Source organism: Phocoena phocoena, chromosome 4 (genome assembly GCF_963924675.1).
Source record: "Phocoena phocoena chromosome 4, mPhoPho1.1, whole genome shotgun sequence".
Lineage (NCBI taxonomy): Eukaryota > Metazoa > Chordata > Mammalia > Artiodactyla > Phocoenidae > Phocoena > Phocoena phocoena.
The window spans coordinates 131,013,980-131,032,030 of NC_089222.1; the positions used below are offsets into that span (position 1 = coordinate 131,013,980).

The 18,051-nt window shown below is 41.0% G+C and overlaps 1 protein-coding gene across 1 annotated transcript in view; it reads left to right on the plus strand.

Moving 5' to 3' along the window:
• Positions 1–2,305: 2,305 nt before the first annotated feature.
• The window catches only part of MAP3K7CL (MAP3K7 C-terminal like), a 36,883-nt gene continuing 21,137 nt past the window's right edge, over positions 2,306–18,051 (plus strand). Inside the window, exons 1-2 of the mRNA XM_065876771.1 lie at positions 2,306–2,375; positions 15,952–16,013. Of these exons, the coding sequence (XP_065732843.1) occupies positions 2,306–2,375; positions 15,952–16,013 (132 nt within the window). The remainder of the gene's footprint in view (positions 2,376–15,951; positions 16,014–18,051) is intronic.

Here is an 18,051-nt window from a genome sequence, read left to right on the forward strand (position 1 = left end):
CCTGGCTGTTGGAGAGACAAGGAAAGGAGAGAGGGGTCGTGGAGGGAAGTGCAACAGGGAGGCCCCGTGGGACGCCGGAGTCTGGGGGACAGCAGGTAGCAGCGAGCCGCCCTCCCAGCTGTCACTGCTCCTCAGATTGTCAGCGGCTGCTATGCGGCAGGTGCAGCCTGCTCTGCCACTAGGTCTGTACTCCACAAAGGCAACGACCGGCCAAGGCAGTGGCTGGCCCTGGATTACACAAGTGCAGACACTCAACTAAGTGAGGTAAGGCGACAGGTGTGAAAACCCAACTAAACGCTCAGAGCACCAGCAACTTAACCAAAGCTCTGCTACCACCGAGAGGAGGAATCAGTGGCCCATTTCCCCAGGCGGTGTGATGAAAAGGCAAGTTGGTTCAGGGGCTCTTGTGGCTGACACCGTGTGGAACTCAAAATCCACCCAACTTTGCCGCCGCCATCCTTTGGGAGGCGGACAGATGTTCTCTGTTGTGTGGAGGGGAGGGACTCTAATTAGCTGTGTTGATCAATTCCATTTCCCGTGGCTGGAAACCCTGCCAGAGATCTATTTACAAAATCCCAGGAGGCAAACTTCCACCTCTTCTGGTTTATTTCTTGGTGCAGGAAGAGCATTGGGAGATTTAGCCAAAAGAGGAGTGAAGCTTTTCATCCTCAGATGTTACAATAAAATGGTTTGGTGATGGTACAGGGTGTAACAATAAGATTTTTTTCTTTTGGCTACAACTTTAAGGGGTTTTTTATTGTCTGTTTTGTTAAATTTGAGACAGTCTGTTCTATTCCCTAGGAACAGGTGGCTAACAAGATGGTTGATTCTAAGCAGACGAGACTACACAGAAATGTATGTCAGAGCTAAGATAAAACAAATTTTGAGTCAAGTAACAGTGATTTTATATTACCATTTTCTTGAGTCGAATGTTTCACATTAATACTTCTTTTCTAACTTAGAATGACATGACTTGGAGTGCTTTATGGTTCATTGCTACTTGTAGTGTTCAATGAATGGGCCAAATATGATTCTAACTGGGTGATGAACAGTTGCTGGTTTTTCTCCAAAGCTATACTAGGTGTTTAATATAAGCATGTTCTTTTTTCATATACTGGTGATAAGATGATTCCATATGTATGTATGTCTAAATATATATATTATATGTATATATGCATTCGCTTTGGCTCTATAAATAATTGTAAAAACAAAATTCAGTGTTCTAGACACTATTTTTAGATAGAGAAAAGTTATGGGAAAGGATCAGAAACCTTGCTGTGAGAAAATGTCCTACTAAAGCAGTTCCCAGAATCTCGCTAAGGATAGTTAAAGAGATGATTTATATTTTGCCATTTTTAGAGACATTTTCTTTAAAATATCATTCAGAGTTTTTGGTTTACTGTCTCCATGAGAAGGAAAGTAGAGGGCTTAGGGGAAAGCATGACTAAAAATAGAAAAGTTAAATATATGGATTTAAATGACAAAGATAACTTGTGTTTATAATAATATCTTTTCCTAGACCCATTGAACAAAAATTATCAAATATCTTGGTTAAATTATTATACAAAGAAATTTTCATGTATTTTCACCCACCCCAACCCATATTATCTGTAGCATGCTTTTCCATTCATTCTATCTTAGTTTATTAAATGATAAATTAGTAGGTGATGTAGATCATCAATAGGATGTTTTTAGGATGTGTCTTGCTCATATCACACAACCTTAGAAATGTTTGGTAGATTAATAGGTAGTTAATCAGATATTTAAAGCACATACTATTCAGAATATAACTGGGGGATATTTTAAAATAGTCTTTGGTATTCTTGAAATAATTCCATGATAGGTATTTGTTACCACTCCCAGATCAATAATTCAGATCCAATTTAGGCTTTTGAGTGTGAAAAGATGTCTGTTGCCTTATTAAGACTTCTTTATCCCCCTCAATTAAAAATAAAATACTATATAAGACCTCAAAGGGCCAGGGTTGGACTGGTCAGTGTAAGGGATACTAAAAAAGTGAGGTGGGTGGAGATTTTGCCCCATCTTTTATATTTTGTTCTAGATGTATTTCCAAAGCAAATGTTTTTATAAGCCAGAAAAAGAATTATAAATGGGACAGTTGTAGGGAAAGCAAGCTAGGAGCTAGGAATATCTTTAAAATAAGAAAGCAGTGCTTACTAACTTTCCCCTCTAAGTTCCAAAGGCCTCTGAGTATTCGAGGGGTAATGTTGGGTAAAGTGACAATGGCTCTCTCTTGTCATTACAGCTGGAAGACCAGGAGGAAGGCCAAGGCTCAGGTGCCCACATGATCAGCACAGCCAGGGTACCTGCAGATAAGCCAGTACGCATTGCCTTCAGCCTCGATAATGCCTCAGGTATGCTCTGCTTTGAGGCAAAGTGTTGCCTCCCCAGCCTGCCGCCTTCTTACCATCATTTTTTCTAGTTCCACAAAGGGCATTTAAAAATGCACGCCTGGGGACTTCCCTGGCAGTCCAGTGGTTAGGAGTCCGAGCTTCCACTGCAGGGGGCATGGGTTCGATCCCTGGTCGAGGAACTAAGATCCTGCAGGCTGTGTGGCCAAAAAAAAAAAAAAAAAAAAAAAAAAAATGCATGCCTGGCATGAGCCAATGATGGGGAGAGTGATTCTTCATCATGCATCGTTGGAGAGTGGCTTCCAGAAATGCCTCTGATGACGCTTCCATCTCCAAACCTTTGGTCGTTTGAGCACATTTCTTCTTCTTCTTTTTAAAAAAAGTATTTATTTATATTTATTTAGGCTGTGCCGGGTCTTAGTTGCAGCACTCGGGACCTTCCTTGCGGATTGGGGATTTTTAGTTGCAGCATGTGGATTTCTTAGCTGCAGCATGCATGCGGGATCTAGGTCCCCCACCACGGATCAAACCCGGGGCCCCTGCATTGGGAGCACGGAGTCTTACCCACTGGACCACCAGGGAAGTCCCTCTTCTTATTTTTTTACTTTTTCCATTTTAGTTTTCTTTTATTATAAAATTCATGGAGCTATAACAATTTCTAATGAGAACAAATTATGTCATTGTTAAAACTGCATGAGGAAATGTTTATTAAGAGCTGGCAGTTGGCTAGGTAATATAAAAATATCACTGTCCCGGTTCCAGCAGCATTTCCTGAAGCCTAAGTTCCAAATGCTGGTTTCTCACTGGTGCTCCCACACTTCCGGCTAGTAAACAGACTTCAGCGGGAGTGATGAATGGGACAGGTGAGGCGGACCTTCTTGAAATAGTATGGTCTGAGGTGAGGCTGCCGTACTTAGAGCCCTTTGTCATGGCTTCCTTCAATGACCTCTTAACACACATACTCAGTTCCACCGTCTTTGACAGGGGACCTCAGGTGGTGTGAGGTCACAGCAGTGAGGAAGGGAAGGCTTGGATCTCTTCCACTGGTGTCATCTTTTGCTTTCAGTCTAATGTCATCTGTTAAAATCACATAGTCATACGCTTAAACAACATTATCATTTAAACCTTGCATCTTCTGAGCATTGATTCCCTCCTTCCTTCCTTCCCTCCTTCCCTCCCTCCCTCCCTCCCTTCCTCCCTCCCTTGCTTCCTTCCTTTCTTCCTTCCTTCCTTCCTTCCCTCCTACAATGCTCCTGTAGGAAGGAATGCTTTAAAAAGTAATGATTGAAAAGGGACAGGTTCCTCCCCAAAATAATGCAAAGTAAGGATCTGGGCTCTGTGAAGTCTGACACTACACAACCCATTTAGACTTTACTATACCAAGTGATTATGGTGGTGACACCTCTGCCCTGGGGTTCCTGGACTATGCAGCTCCCAGTGGAGAATTCGTTCTAGAGTAGGAAGAGGTGAAGCCTTGACTCTTCATCATCTGTTCTTCCAATACTCTTCCCATGGCTGCTGTTATATTATATTCCCAATCAAGGTTGCCTTGCAAGACAATGATGAAGGGGAAACCTCCCAAAAGGCAAACCAATCCGTCTCAACTAAGAAATGACAACTAGCACTAATTGCATTTGTCTTTGCAATAGATCTTCACTTATATTATTTCTGATCTTTAAAATAACCATGCAGTGTAGGCATTACTATTTCCAATTTGCAGAGACAGAGATCGAGGTCCAGAGACCCCACTGTTAGTGAGTAACAGAGTTATGATTTAAACTCAGGTCCCTAGACTGGACTGTCTGAACTCTTCATTATCCCATCATGCATCTCTAGGAAGAAAAAGGAAGCTATGTTTGTAGGGAAAGAGAGTATGTAAGAACTCTCTGTACTTTCTGCTCAATTTATCTGTAAACCTAAAACTGCATTAAAAAATAAAGTCAATAATTAAAAACAAAACAAGAAAGAAAGCTCCTTCTTTTTTTTTTTTTTTTTGCGGTACGCGGGCCTCTCACCGTTGTGGCCGCTCCCGTTGCGGAGCACAGGCTCCAGATGCGCAGGCTCAGCGGCCATGGTCCATGGGCCCAGCCGCTCCGCGGCACGTGGGATCTTCCTGAACTGGGGCGCTAACCCGTGCTCCCTGCATCAGCAGGCAGACTCCCAACCACTGCGCCACCAGGGAAGCCCGCTCCTTCTGTTTTTACGCATTTCATAAATGCAAGATTTTGAGGAATAATCAGTGCTTGAGTGGCTAGCTCTCAAGACAGACACACGTAAGCCCAAAATCCCAAGGGAGACAGAAGATGTATAATTTTCTTCCCTGTGCTCGTGTCCCACATGAGCAGGACAAGTCCTGTCGCAATTAACAGTGTTACAGAAAAAATCTAGTATATAAAGCTTGTTTATTTCAAACAATATTATTATATCATAATTTTGGGCAACACAAATAAACATATTGGTCCCTCATATTCATTTTAACAAAATTTAATTTATGTACAGAAAAGGACCATGGAGAGGTGGATCTTCTCTTTGGGCTACATGAAAGACTCTTCCTTGAAGTACAAGATGTACAACTTGTAATTAATTTGCCACCATCCTTTGAACCCTCTTGGCCCCTGACTGGGAATTCCTGCATGTTTTTCATCAGTCATTTTCGATTGGTTTGTTCCAGTCTCTTTCAAATGTCCCAAGAATGCCCACTTCTGAAATTCACAGTTTTTGATACAGTAACTTCAAATAAGGGTTGTCATTTATTTCAAGTTAATTTCTGACTTCCAGTTCTACAGAAAGATGCTCACGAAGCCTTATGAAGAACCTTCTAAAATTAAATTTTGTAAAATGATCAATGTGTCCCCATATCTCTCGAAAGGGCACCTAACAAGAGAATCCAAGACAGGAGCTGGGGTTCTGTGTTTCTCCATCTTTCTTAAAATAATCACCCGAGAGCACTCATCAAAAACATATGTTCCATGGCCCCGCTCCTCCTGCAGTAGGCTTGGACTGAAGCCCAGCAATCTGTATTTTCCCATGCACCTGAGCTTACAAGTGCACAGAAAGATGCCTTGCAGATATCTGGGGACACTCCCTCTGAATTCTCGAATAAGGAGTGTGTGGAGTGTCACACCAAGCAACACTTGCCATCATACACATTATGCATGCCTTTTGAATTCCAGTGCATGTGGTCCATAGACCACATATTTGGGGGAAAGCAAAGGAAAAATCCTAGACTTTTACAATAAATGGGAAAACTAAGGTAAACTTTTAGGGAGTAATTCCTTATTATTGAGTCCATGATAAAAGGAGATGTCTTTGCCTGTGAACATTGACTTGTTCATTTCTTACGAGCCTAATACAATGCTTATTCCTCTGGTCATGTTAGGACCATTTCTTTTCTTTTTTTAAAAATTTTTTTGCATATTTATCTGAGACAATTTAGTGTAGAGGTTAAGGGAATACGGCTTTGAAATCAGTGAGCTGTGGTTTCTAGATCCATTTCCATCACTGTTTGTATGATCTTGGGTAAGTCACTCAACTTTGCTGAACTTCAGTTTCTCATAAGATGTGTATAGTAATAACTCACAGAGTTCTTGTGAGAATTAAATGACACTATATAGATAAAACATGTAGCATAGCACTTGACATAAATTAAGGACTCAGTTAGGCCCTGTGTTTATGATGATTGATTCTGGAAAATAAAGGAAAGTATAAAGCATGAAGCAGCTTTGTGTTTCACCTACATCTCACACTTCTACTTCTTGTCAAGGTAGAGTTTATAGTATAACTGAGATGTAATTATTTAGGGAGTAATTATCCAGTTGCTCGATTGTGGGTACCTCTGCTTCTGCTCTTAGCAGTTAGCTGAGCTTTACTTAGTTTCTATATTTCTAGCATTCTGCCAAAGGCTGGTGATATGTGCAAAGAGAAGTACAATATGATCTCTCCTGTGGGGAAAAATCTGTCCCCCAGAGCAGATGGGAACAGCTTCTTGGAAGATGTAATAGTCATCCTGGGCTTGAAGGCGGGTAGTGTAGGAAAGGTGCCATTTCTGGATACCACATATAAGAAAAGGAAGCTACACATCTTCTAACAATTCTTCTTCCTTTTCCCTTCAAACAGAAAGCGTGAGCAAAACCTAAGTCAGGAAGAGCACAATTTGTTCAGGAAATACTAAAACTCTCTTCAGCTGGAACAGAGGTCTGAACTGTGGAAGAGTTCCTGCCATTTACTGGGCCCCTCTCTGAGCTGGGCATTGTGCTGGAGTCTTAGGTAGAATGTCTATTTTAGATAGCAGTAGACTAGAGTTACCAAGTCAATCTTAAAAGTTCAGTGAAAGAGTTTGGATTTGATCAGAAGCAATAGAGTTTCAAGAGTCCTTGAGCAAGGGAGTAATATGATGAAAATGATGAGTGTTCAACTGAGATAGTCTAGAATGTGGGGAGATGAGAGAATGCAAGGGGCTTTTTATCATGGTACACAGACAAAGTGATGAAAGCCTGGATTAGAGAATGGAAGGGGATGATTGCATTCAGAGTACATTTGGAAGGAAGGGTTGAAAGGACTTGGTGACAGACTGACCTGGGAGATGGGGAATTGATCATTGATCATTGATAGCAGAATGAGCCACAAGTTTTCAAAAAGACTGGGGACCTCTAGGGGCTTAGATAAAGGAAGCAAGTCGTTAGGGGGAAAAAAAGCCTTCTAAAATACAATCACCATTTCTAGCCTACCATTAGAACCCGTCCTTAAGTAACACTTAGCTAGCCATAACTCCCAGAGGCAACAACGCCTGTCTTTTTTTTTTTTAAAGAATATATTTTATTTAATTAATTTATTTTTTTGGCTGCACCGAGAGGCTTGCGATATCTTGGGATCTTAGTTCCCCAACGAGGGATCAAACCCGGGTTCTCGGCAGTGAAAGCATGGAGTCCCTAACTACTGGACCGCCAGGAAATTCCCAGTAATGCTTGTCTTTAATAAACTATGATATGACTGGTATTACCTCCAAACTGGGAATTCCAAAGAGTTGACTTTCTAAATTGGGACCTTCATGAAGTTACTTTTCTCAATAGAAAATGTGCAGAAGAGAAATAGGAATCCCACTTCTTGGGTTATTAGAGACTCACTGGTCCTTCTCCAATTGGAGAGAATTTAGAGTTAGACAGACGTGAGGATTTGATGTTAATTACTTGAGAATTTTCTTTATCTTCAGCAGAGCCAAAATCTGACACATTCTTTTTTTTTTTTTTTTTTTTTTGTGGTACGCGGGCCTCTCACTGTTGTGGCCTCTCCTGTTGTGAAGCACAGGCTCAGCGGCCATGGTTCACGGGCCCAGCCGCTCTGCGGCACGTGGGATCTTCCCGGACCGGGGCACGAACCCGCGTCCCCTGCATCGGCAGGCGGACTCCCAACCACTGCGCCACCAGGGAAGCCCTGGCACATTCTTGTGTAAACCTAGACCTTGGATTTTTTAAAAAAAAATTTTGGTTGTTATTTAGAATCAAGGATAGTGGTATCAGCCTTAGCTGGTAGCTTTCAACAATTTGTTTAAAAATTTTTTTGTTCAAGCTATTAGAAATTTTCATATCTGGGCATGAATTAATCATAAGACCTTTAGTTTAAAAAAAACTAAAGACCCACTCTGCTTAAGTAATACTATTTTGTCCTCACACATCTGGTGTTTTGTGTGGCAGTGGGAACTATGTGGAGTAGCTGAAATAGCTATCCTTGAATCTAGTTTAACTGGGTATCGTGTGAATGTCTTTTTGCATACATGTGCAAAACTGGCTCTCAGCAAAATTGTGATGCAGGTGAAATGTCTCTTGTCATTGTCCCCTTCCTTCAACGTTTTCCTCCCTCTGGTACCTTTTGGTGTTATTTCTGTCTCCCTCTTCAGGGCCCAAAAGTTTCTGTACTCTCTTCTCTTCGCAGTCTCAATCCTTGCTTTTGGGAAAGACTCTGGAAAACCTCATTCACGCTAAGCAATAAGTGTCGAGGTTTACCTTTTTATCTCTCTCAGGGTGTATTTTTGTGAATCAGTAGGAGGTCTAGGGATAAAGTTCCCACTGGAATTCTACCAGCCAACTTGGTAAGGATGGCATTTGGGGACATGGGCTGGGTGAGCCTCTTTGAACTCTCCCAGGTGGCATTCTGTCCCAACTCTGACCCTACCTTTAGGGCTGCCTCAGCATGTACTGATAACAATAAGTTGAAAACCACTCAAGAGTGGGGTGGGAGTGGGGGGGTCTTCTATATTTACATCCTTTACAGAGTTGAGAACCACAGTAGAACTTAATTATCAAATACTATAAAATCAATAATACAGTATCTATAACCCCTTTGAGTTTGTTATTCTGATATCGGGTGAAGATTCTTTGAGATACAACTGGATTTATTGGTTGGAATCTGTTGCTTAAGGCTGTAAAGAAAGGTCAAAAAGGAAATGAATGCTTATGGAGTCCCTAGGTGCTTTTACTTGTACTATCTCATCAATTTAGTATAGGTGATAACTCTGCAGGAAGATGTTATTATACCCATTTTACAGATGTGGAAACATTGGCTAAGGGAGGTTAAATAACTTGCCTCTAATCAAGCAGTTAATAAATAATGGGACGAGATTCAAAGCCAGGCTCTTGGGGCTGTTTTTACTTTATTGCCCATTTGGAGGCAGGATCCAAGTAATAAGAGAAAAGAATGATTGTTCCTTTCAGCAAATGGCTTCCCCAATGATCCTGGGAAATGATGGAGGAAAGTTAGTTCTGATATGTTTTCATAGAGTAGGAAAGAAGAAAGGGAGAGGTAAATTTTATTTAGTGGTGTCTGACAAATAAATATACTTCCAACGAGTTCATCTTGAAGCAGATGTTTCTGGGTGAGGGAGTATGTTTTTAAGCTGAATAAGTCAAAATATTCTTACAAAAGGATAAATCAATAAGTTCACAAAATTATAGCTACAATAATAGTGACTAGATGAGTGTTTCAAAGAAACAAATAATCTGTCTTTAAACTGAATTAGGTCTCTCCATGCAGAGAAATATCATTCAGTCTATTTGATGTATGATCTTGTTTGCCTGATCGTTTTAGGTACTGGTTAAGGTAACATGGTGATTTTTATTAATTATAAACAATTGACAATCTGCTAGGTATCATACGAAAGCTCTACCTTTATCCATATCCATATCTATAGTTTTAAGTTTATGGGCCCTGAAAATTCAATGTGTATTAGATTCACGTCTCTAATGTTTAACAAGCAGAAAGCAAAGGTTAAAAAAGCTTTTGATGTGTTTCAAAATGATATGATGCTCTAACAAGAACCAAGGTATCCAGAAAGTTTAAAATAGTTTTTTTGATGTATTGGTAATGTGATTTGCAAACTTATGTCACTTATTTTATTTCTAAAAATAAAATGTGAATCTTGATTTAGATTTAAAGGGAAAGTACTCAAAGACCTTTCATGTGTAAGTAAAAAAAATTTTTTTTTACAATATTTTATATAGAAAGTGCTTTGATAAGGAAGTAAAAGAGAAACACTTTTAAAATTCAGACTTAAATGAAGAGAGCTGAGGTTATGGCCACACCAGGGAAATCTCCCTTAACTTGGCCTGGGGAGAACTCAGTAATTAGAGTCAGTGATCTTGACCCTACCTGTTCTCTTTGGATTATTCGGATGATGAAGATACCCTTAACCCCCATCATTAAACACATACATATGCGCATGCGGACACACACACACACACACACACACACATGTGCCTTGCCTCCCCATTACCACTTGATTGAGTTTATGGTGAAAAGGAATTTAAACTCGATTATATTAAGCATTCATTATTACTACTGATTATTTCCTAGGTGCCAGGCTTTAGGTGAAATGGTTGACATATGCATTCCTTTACTAATAAGTTTCTGAGACAGGGAATATGACGTCCATTTAGCAGAGGAGAAAACTGAGTCTCAAAGAGATTATGTTGATTGTCCACATTCACCAATTAAAAAGTGGTCAACCCAGGGCTTCCCTGGTGGCGCAGTGGTTGGGAGTCAGCCTGCTGATGCAGGGGACACGGGTTCGTGGCCCGGTCCGGGAAGATCCCACATGCCGCGGAGCGGCTGGGCCCGTGAGCCGTGACCGCTGAGCCTGCACGTCCGGAGCCTGTGCTCCGCAACGGGAGAGGCCGCAACAGTGAGAGGCCCGAGTACCGCAAAAAAAAAAAAAAAAAAAGTGGTCAACCCAGAGATTCAAAAGCAGGATTATCCGTCCTACCAAATGGCACCAACCTGCTGTGTCCTTAGTGGTTAGGAGCCTTCACAGGCAAACAGTTACCAGGCAAGGTTTTTTATGAGCCTCTGCAGTGCAGCCACTGCCCCAACCCACTTGCCTCTTAAGTGTCAGTTTGCCCCTGGTGCCCTGAAGGACAGTCTCCAGGAGACCAGCACTCAGGGTTTGTCCTGGAGGCAGGACCATAATGTGTAGAGGCACAGTGCAAACATTCTGGGGCTCTTCTATTAAGAATTTCAAGACAGTGTACCCGATCATTAAACCAAGCGTGGGCCCGCCTCGGCGAAGAGCTCCTGCGACTGCGCAGGTGCGTTCCCACGAAGGGCCTTCGACTGCCGGAAGTGTAGACGGGTTGAATGGATTCTGGGCCAGCTGCCTCTCAAAGTTCCTGGTTGGGGAGTGGAGTGAGGTTTGGGGATGTTCTCTGAGCGTGACTTCTCCCTCTCCCGAGGTCTTCTTCTCTGTGTGGAAACCGACACTCATTCTACCAAGGATTTAGCGTTTCCCAGCATAGACCCAGTTGTACAATATTTAGGATGGAGGGCACAGTGGGATGGGGAGAGAGTTGACTCCAAAGTCCAGTCAAGATGTTGTCTAGAGCAGTTCTTCTCAAATACTGGTTCACAGACCTGGTCTGGTTCTGATGAAGTTTTCCTCTCTGATGTAAAACAAAAGAAATAAGGACGGCACAGTGAGGTTGTGTGTGTGTGTGTTTGTCTATAAAGCTAAATTTATCCATTATGATGGATACACTTGCATTCTCAGATTATATTTGTCTTATAATTTTGGTGTTAAAATGTTCTCTGTCATAAAGAGATGTTAAAGATACATGGTCGTTGTTTTGGAATCTTCACTAGCTGAATAAAAATTTGGACAGTCTAAGGGCATGATTCCCAGTGTTTTGGGGAAAATTTTACTGGCTTATGAAATACAAGTGCATGGGAACCCATGAAGCAGAAGGTGAAGAAGCACAGGTCAGCATGAGAAGAGCCCTGGGCGGGGAGACACCCCTTAGTCTTACGAGACTCTTCCTTTGGTGGGGCCCTTGTCCTCAGCTCTGCTCTGAGAGACTGGGACCAGATGACCAGCAGTTCCTTCCAGCTGTAGCATTATCTGAGAGCTCTGGCTGCATAATTACTAAATAACAGTGAGGATTTGGATTACAGACCCAATGGGCCTCCTTTATCTGATTCATGGAGAAGCACAAAGCAGACAATTTAAGGAAACCTGAAGCAGAATAACCACCAAAGCAACCCAACAGCTGCTAAATAGACACTGAGACAAGCCCATCATAAAATGTACTATGGTATGTCATAATGGTTGGGATACCAATCAGAAAGTTCTATATTAAGTACCATTGACTTAGTCACATTGTGTTTGCAAAACAAGCAGTGAACATCTGCTTATTAAAAAAAAAAAATTCCTCCTTCATTCTTTCCTTTATCTTTCGTCCTTTAACAAATTCCTGAGGATACATTTTTCTTGGTCCATCAAGCCCACAGTGTCATTTTGGAAAGGAAGCCTATGAATTATTTTCTTAATGCATTAAAAAATGTGGTAAAGTGATTTGCCAGTTTGGCATAGAACCTCAGTCCCTGCCTTGAATGTAATAGGCATTTAATAAATATTTGATTGATAAATAAATTTTAACAAAAAAGTACTTGCATTCTGATTTTTTATCACATGAAAAACATATCTAGCAACTACTCTCCTTTTTTAAAAAAAGCCAAATTTTCCAAGGGGGTGTCTTGCATAGCTACTGTACAATTTACTTTGTGCTTCTGGAATTGTCAAAACAAACTTTAACTGCTCTTAGGAACTCCGATCTGATATCACTGTCAAAATGTTTTACAACGATTTGGCCAAATGTTTGTGGAACAGCTGTGCTACTAGTCTGCCTAAGTCATTTTCCTTCTTTCTTTTTGGCCAATCCTGTGATTCATCATTCTGCTTTTAGAATATTTGCCTATTTTTAAAATCAGTCAAAGAAGGCAGCCACTGTTTAAAAGTAAACACACCACACATCAACTTGGAGCAGCTTTGTAAGCAGCTTTGCAAGCCCTGAAATTTCTGGCTGGCAGGGATGCCAGCTAAACCAGATGGCATCAAGCAGTGAAATACCGGACTGGCTTTCAAACTCAGTCATCTCCTTACATCTGTCTTTGGTTTTCTTGTTTCCAATGCCATTTCCTGCTTGGATTAAATCAACTTTAACAAAACTCTTGCTTTTATTTTGCCTTTCTAAAATATTTATTATATGTTTATTTCTATGCCAATCAATTAGACTTTTATTTTTTCCAACTTGAGGAATCTAATCTTAAGCCTTTACTTATCTGCAAAATTATCAGCTTGGTCCCATATATATGCCTTTACATGGTGTGACTATCAATAATGACAGATTTTTATAATGGGCTTTATTAATTCTGGGTCATACCAGATATTTGCTGTTTACTATAGTAATGCAAATGAAGAACTCTTTTCCTTTTTATTTTAAATTTTTTATAATTAAGCAGGAAGGAGCGTGACTTCATGGGGAACAAGGTGGATTAAGTTCCAGGAAGACTTGAATTCTATTCCTGGCTGTCTTTTAGAATTCTAGAATGTACTATCTGCTCTGTACTTTGTAGAAGTGGTTTCTCCTTCTAAAAAGTGGCTACTCATCTGTGACTATTAAGGTTGGGGTGCCAAAGTATAATATGTTCCCATTTACCCGTACCAAGTTGTTCCATCCTTGAACTTAATGAGTGGAAATAATCATGATGTTTGGGTTATTGATATTTTATTGAAGTAAATTGAAATGCACCTTAGACCAAAGTCCATTTGATATACAAACTATAGGTTTTATAATAAAGGCTATCTCCAAAGGGTCAGTAGAAACAAATGATTATTTCTGTCTTTTTAAAAAATTTTTTCTGTTTTTTTGGTGCAATTCTTTGCAAATGATGGGGTGGATTGAAAAAGCCACAGTATTTGGCAGAAGTTGTCACCTCCGAGTAGAAGAAAGCATTCCAAGGGCCAAGGGATTGACTCTCCTTGTTTCCTTGTGAGATGGCACTCCAACCTGCAGCTAGAGTCTTGGGAAGATTTCCCTGTCTCTACTTGCTCTCTGCAGGTACATAGCGTCGGTGAACCTGGGGGCATCCATTGTCTGGCAGGTACAGGAACAAATGGATTCACAGTTGGTGCCCCATTGCCATTGTCTGAAGCCACTCAAGTGGGAGTATTATTACACTACTCTTGACTAAATTATAGCAGAGGCCCTTAAGGTGTTTGGAAGAGGTGAATACTGTCCTTGTTTGAATGATATTTCTGGTGATTATCTTTTGTGCCTTCGAAGAAACGTAGTCTCTTAGAAGCCAGGAGCTCCTCGTGTGTTGTGTTTTATTATGGATAGTACTGTCAGTGAGTAGGGAGAGGATGCTTGCTTCTGCATTGTGTATGGCCCGTATTACTTCTTCTCGTTCAAAGAGAACTTCAACAGTTTTTATAAATAAATTTGTTTATGGTAGTGAGAACATAAAAAGCATGATCTTTCTTTCTTATAATTTAAAATAGATTTGGTATTGAAATTATTCATGTAGCCTGTATTTCATCATAGTCTCATAGTCATACCTGTGGTACCTGTGGTTGTCAACAAGGAGAGGATTGGAAATCTATGGCCAGTGGACCCACAGAGCCAGATACAGAGGTTCTGCTGACAAGAGGGCTGTCCTCTAGTACCAGAGCTAGGTCAGCAGTATGTTCTTTTTTTTTTTTTTTAAACTTCTAAGGACAGTCTTTATTAGTGCTAAAATTACTTAGTTAAACTCCAACCTGAACTGCTACACTTCTATCCTTATCTGTAGAAAATAATGGAATAAACACCAATAGCTACTCACTGCTCTAGATCCCATAACTCTTTAAACTTCCTAGTGAGGGTCAAAATGCTCTACTTCAAGATCATATTATTCTTGAGAAGCACTTTATTCTGACTGTATGCACAGCTTTTCTTCCTTTTCTTTTTTTTTCATTGCAGCATTATTTATTATTACAAAAAATTGGAACTCAGTATTCACCAATAGGAAAATGGACAAATACATTCAAATAATAAATGAATGAGTGAGTACTGTATATCAGTTAAATGAACAAACTAAAACTAAGTTTATTTATTTCAATCTCAAACACATAATGTTAATCAAAAAAAAAAGAACAAATTTTAGAAGGATATCTACAATGTGATTCAATTTATAGTTTAAAATCATCCATGCATAGTAATACTATATTACCTATATAGTTTGTGGGTGTATACATACATAATAAAAATATAAATACATACATATACATGATAACCTCTAAAATCAGGATAGTGGTTACTTCTGGATATGAAGAGGTAGAAGGGGAATAGAGTTGTCTCCACTCACCTTATTTCTTAAGCTAGGTTCTTACCTTTTCTTACCATATGAATTCAATTGGCATGAATTCCATTAGAAATTCTGCAGTAGAAAAACTTTCCTCCTTGCCAAATAATTGAATGGTACAATTCTCATCATCTTTTTAGTCTAAGGAGGTCAGCCTTATGGCTATGGCAAGGATAGCAGAAGTATGTTCTTGAAGAGGTTTGGATAAACTTCTCTCAGGTTTCCTCTGATGCTTCTGTGAACCACCTCTTTTGATCCAGCGACACCTGCCTGTTGCCAGTCAGCCAGATGAAGGCAGCTGAGGACAGAGTTGCGGGCTCTCCCGCATCAGGACAGTGTATGGGCCTCGGGTTGGGATTGCTGCCTGGTGCGTTGGGAAGAAACGCCCTGATCAGGTTACTGCCTGTCACCCACTGTAACCCAGAGGAAGCTCTGGTCAACTGCCTGTCAGTGGTGGTTTGTGGTAAGAGCAGAGGGCAAACCCATCAAAGCTTGCCACGCTTGGAGTCTTTCAGAGCAGAACTAACACTTTTTTTCACTAACACGTTCTTCTGTCCCAGTGAGGTTTTTCTTGTCACCTCATTATTACCTGGTTAAATAAAGCACTTTCCTGAATATCATAATTTTTGGTTTTGGCTAACGTAGGAGTATTGAAAGATAAGCAGTACTTCTTAATTGGAGAACTAGACTGAACATTTGAGGATTCTGATACTTGTTTGCAAAATTTTGGTCAAACCAACTACGCCTTCTGTGCTTCTGTTTGTACCAAAAAATGAGCCAGATTGCCTCTGCATTCTTTCTGTCCCTAACTGATGTATACTGATGGTGCAAGTCCAAAGATGGTAACAGCAAGAAAACTCTCCTGAGAGAAAGGGCTCTAATAGTGAAGAATCACTTTATTTTCATGTTTTAGATGATACACCTCCTGAAGACGCCATTCCTCTGGTCTTTCCAGAATTAGACCAGCAGCTACAGGTAAGGATTTTTCTGCAGTCTTTACTCTTTCCTCCTTAGTTTCACAAAATACAGTGAGTGGAGAAGTGGCCTAATTGAGAAAGATTGACCTGGAGACAGAGTGGGGAACATTTCACATCATCAAGGTTTGCATTTCTAGGGTTTCAAGGTCATGAAGCCCTCAGGTAATGCCCCTTTCTGTTTATGTGGCTATAGCATGAGAATAGCAAGAACTTAGGGGACTTCCCTAGTGGCACAGTGGTTAAGAATCCGCCTGCCAATGCAGGGGATACGGGTTCAAGCCCTGATCTAGGAAGATCCCACATGCTGCGGAGCAGCCAAGCCTGTGTGCCACAACTACTGAGCCCGCACTCTAGAGCCCACGAGCCACAACTACTGAGCCCATGTGCCACAACTACTGAAGCCTGCACGCCTAGAGCCCACGCTCCGCAACAAGAGAAGCCACCACGAGAAGCCTGCACACTGCAACGAAGAATAGTCCCCGCTCACCACAACTAGAGAGAAAAGCCCTCGTGCAGCAACGAAGACCCAATGCAGCCAATATTTAATTAATTAATTTTTTAAAAAAGAACTTAGGGTGTAAGCTCCTACTTTTAAGGAGTTTTGGAGCCTGGGGACAGGGCTGGTCCCTGCTGTCCTTGGCTATGGATGTTTCTGGCCTATTGTAGTTTTGGCCCATTTTGGATTAGTGATTTAGTGATAAACTACAAGGGACACTTGTCATGTGTGGTAAGACTTCAGAATAACCTTCCTTTCTCTACTCCATGCTCACCCTTTCCCCAGTTCTCTGACAATTTGTAGTAGAATGTAATTATTTTAAGTTAAGCCTTCTGAATACTGTCTGGTTTGACCTATGAGAAAAATATTTTGTATGTGTAGTCTATGGATGACCTATCAAAGATATCTAATTTTAATACACCAGAATTATTTGAAAGAAGATAATTTATGACCCTTTAATTTTCTTTAGGTGATATATGGTGATTCCAGAAAGATGGCTTTAGGAAGAGGCTCTGCTTAAAATACCTGGATACTGGCCTTGGGTCAAATGTTCACTTGAGTACTTCACTTTGCTGTCACATTTAGACCAGTCTAATAGGGGTTTTGAATCCTGTGCACAGATGTTTGCTTAGTCACCACTTTTTTCTCTAAATACTGATTCTGAAAGCCTTTAGGAGGGGTCTGCCACTTCCAGTTCCCAACTGATATTTCTTCTTGTCTTACACTTGGTAGCATTTCCCATGTGTGGGTGTGCTTGGCGTCCTGAAGTCATTTGAGTTTGGGGCCCCTGGACCAGAACAGCCCTTGACAGAGGTGGGAAGAAACAAGAATGAGCCCTTATGCAACCCAAGATAGAATCTTTTTTTTGGCTCCAGTTCTTGTCTCTGTGCCCAGTGCACTGAATTAAAACCTGGAAGCAACTAGGTTGGGTCTGAAGAGCTGGTATTTCACTGCTGGGGTGGTCCTCTGAAGATCTATCCAACACAACTCAGGTGTGACCAGACCTCTTGGAGGAGCTCTTGTCTCATCTCTGCGCAGGCCTGGGCATCGTCACAGCCCTCCGACAGAAAGCCTGCCAACAGAGCAATATCAGTAATGTAGAGATTTCTGAAGACTGTTCAGGAGGTTATACTAATGACCTTGCAGCTGTCAAAAGACAGCTCTGTTCTCCTCTAAAATTTCCTCTGCAGCTATCAGCCATCGTATCTCCTTCCTCTCCCATCCCCCATGCAGGGTCTTCAGCCCAGCTCTCTGGTTCCTGCTGTCTAACCATATCCCCCAACTTCTCTTCTTCTCACCATGGAGGACAACTCAGCTGTTCCTCTGCTTTCCGTCTGGTGTGCTTACATGCCGTACAACCTTCCTTGCTTGGGTTCTGTCCTGACTGATGGGCTGTATGTGTGCTGCTCATGGTGTAGTTGGGATTGCAAAATAATAACTATATTTTTTTCCCAGTCACAGTTTTTCCCCTTTATTTTACTGTCACCACAAAGCTATTTTATTATCTTAGGAGTCAGCTGAAAATAAGGAGTTAATGCGT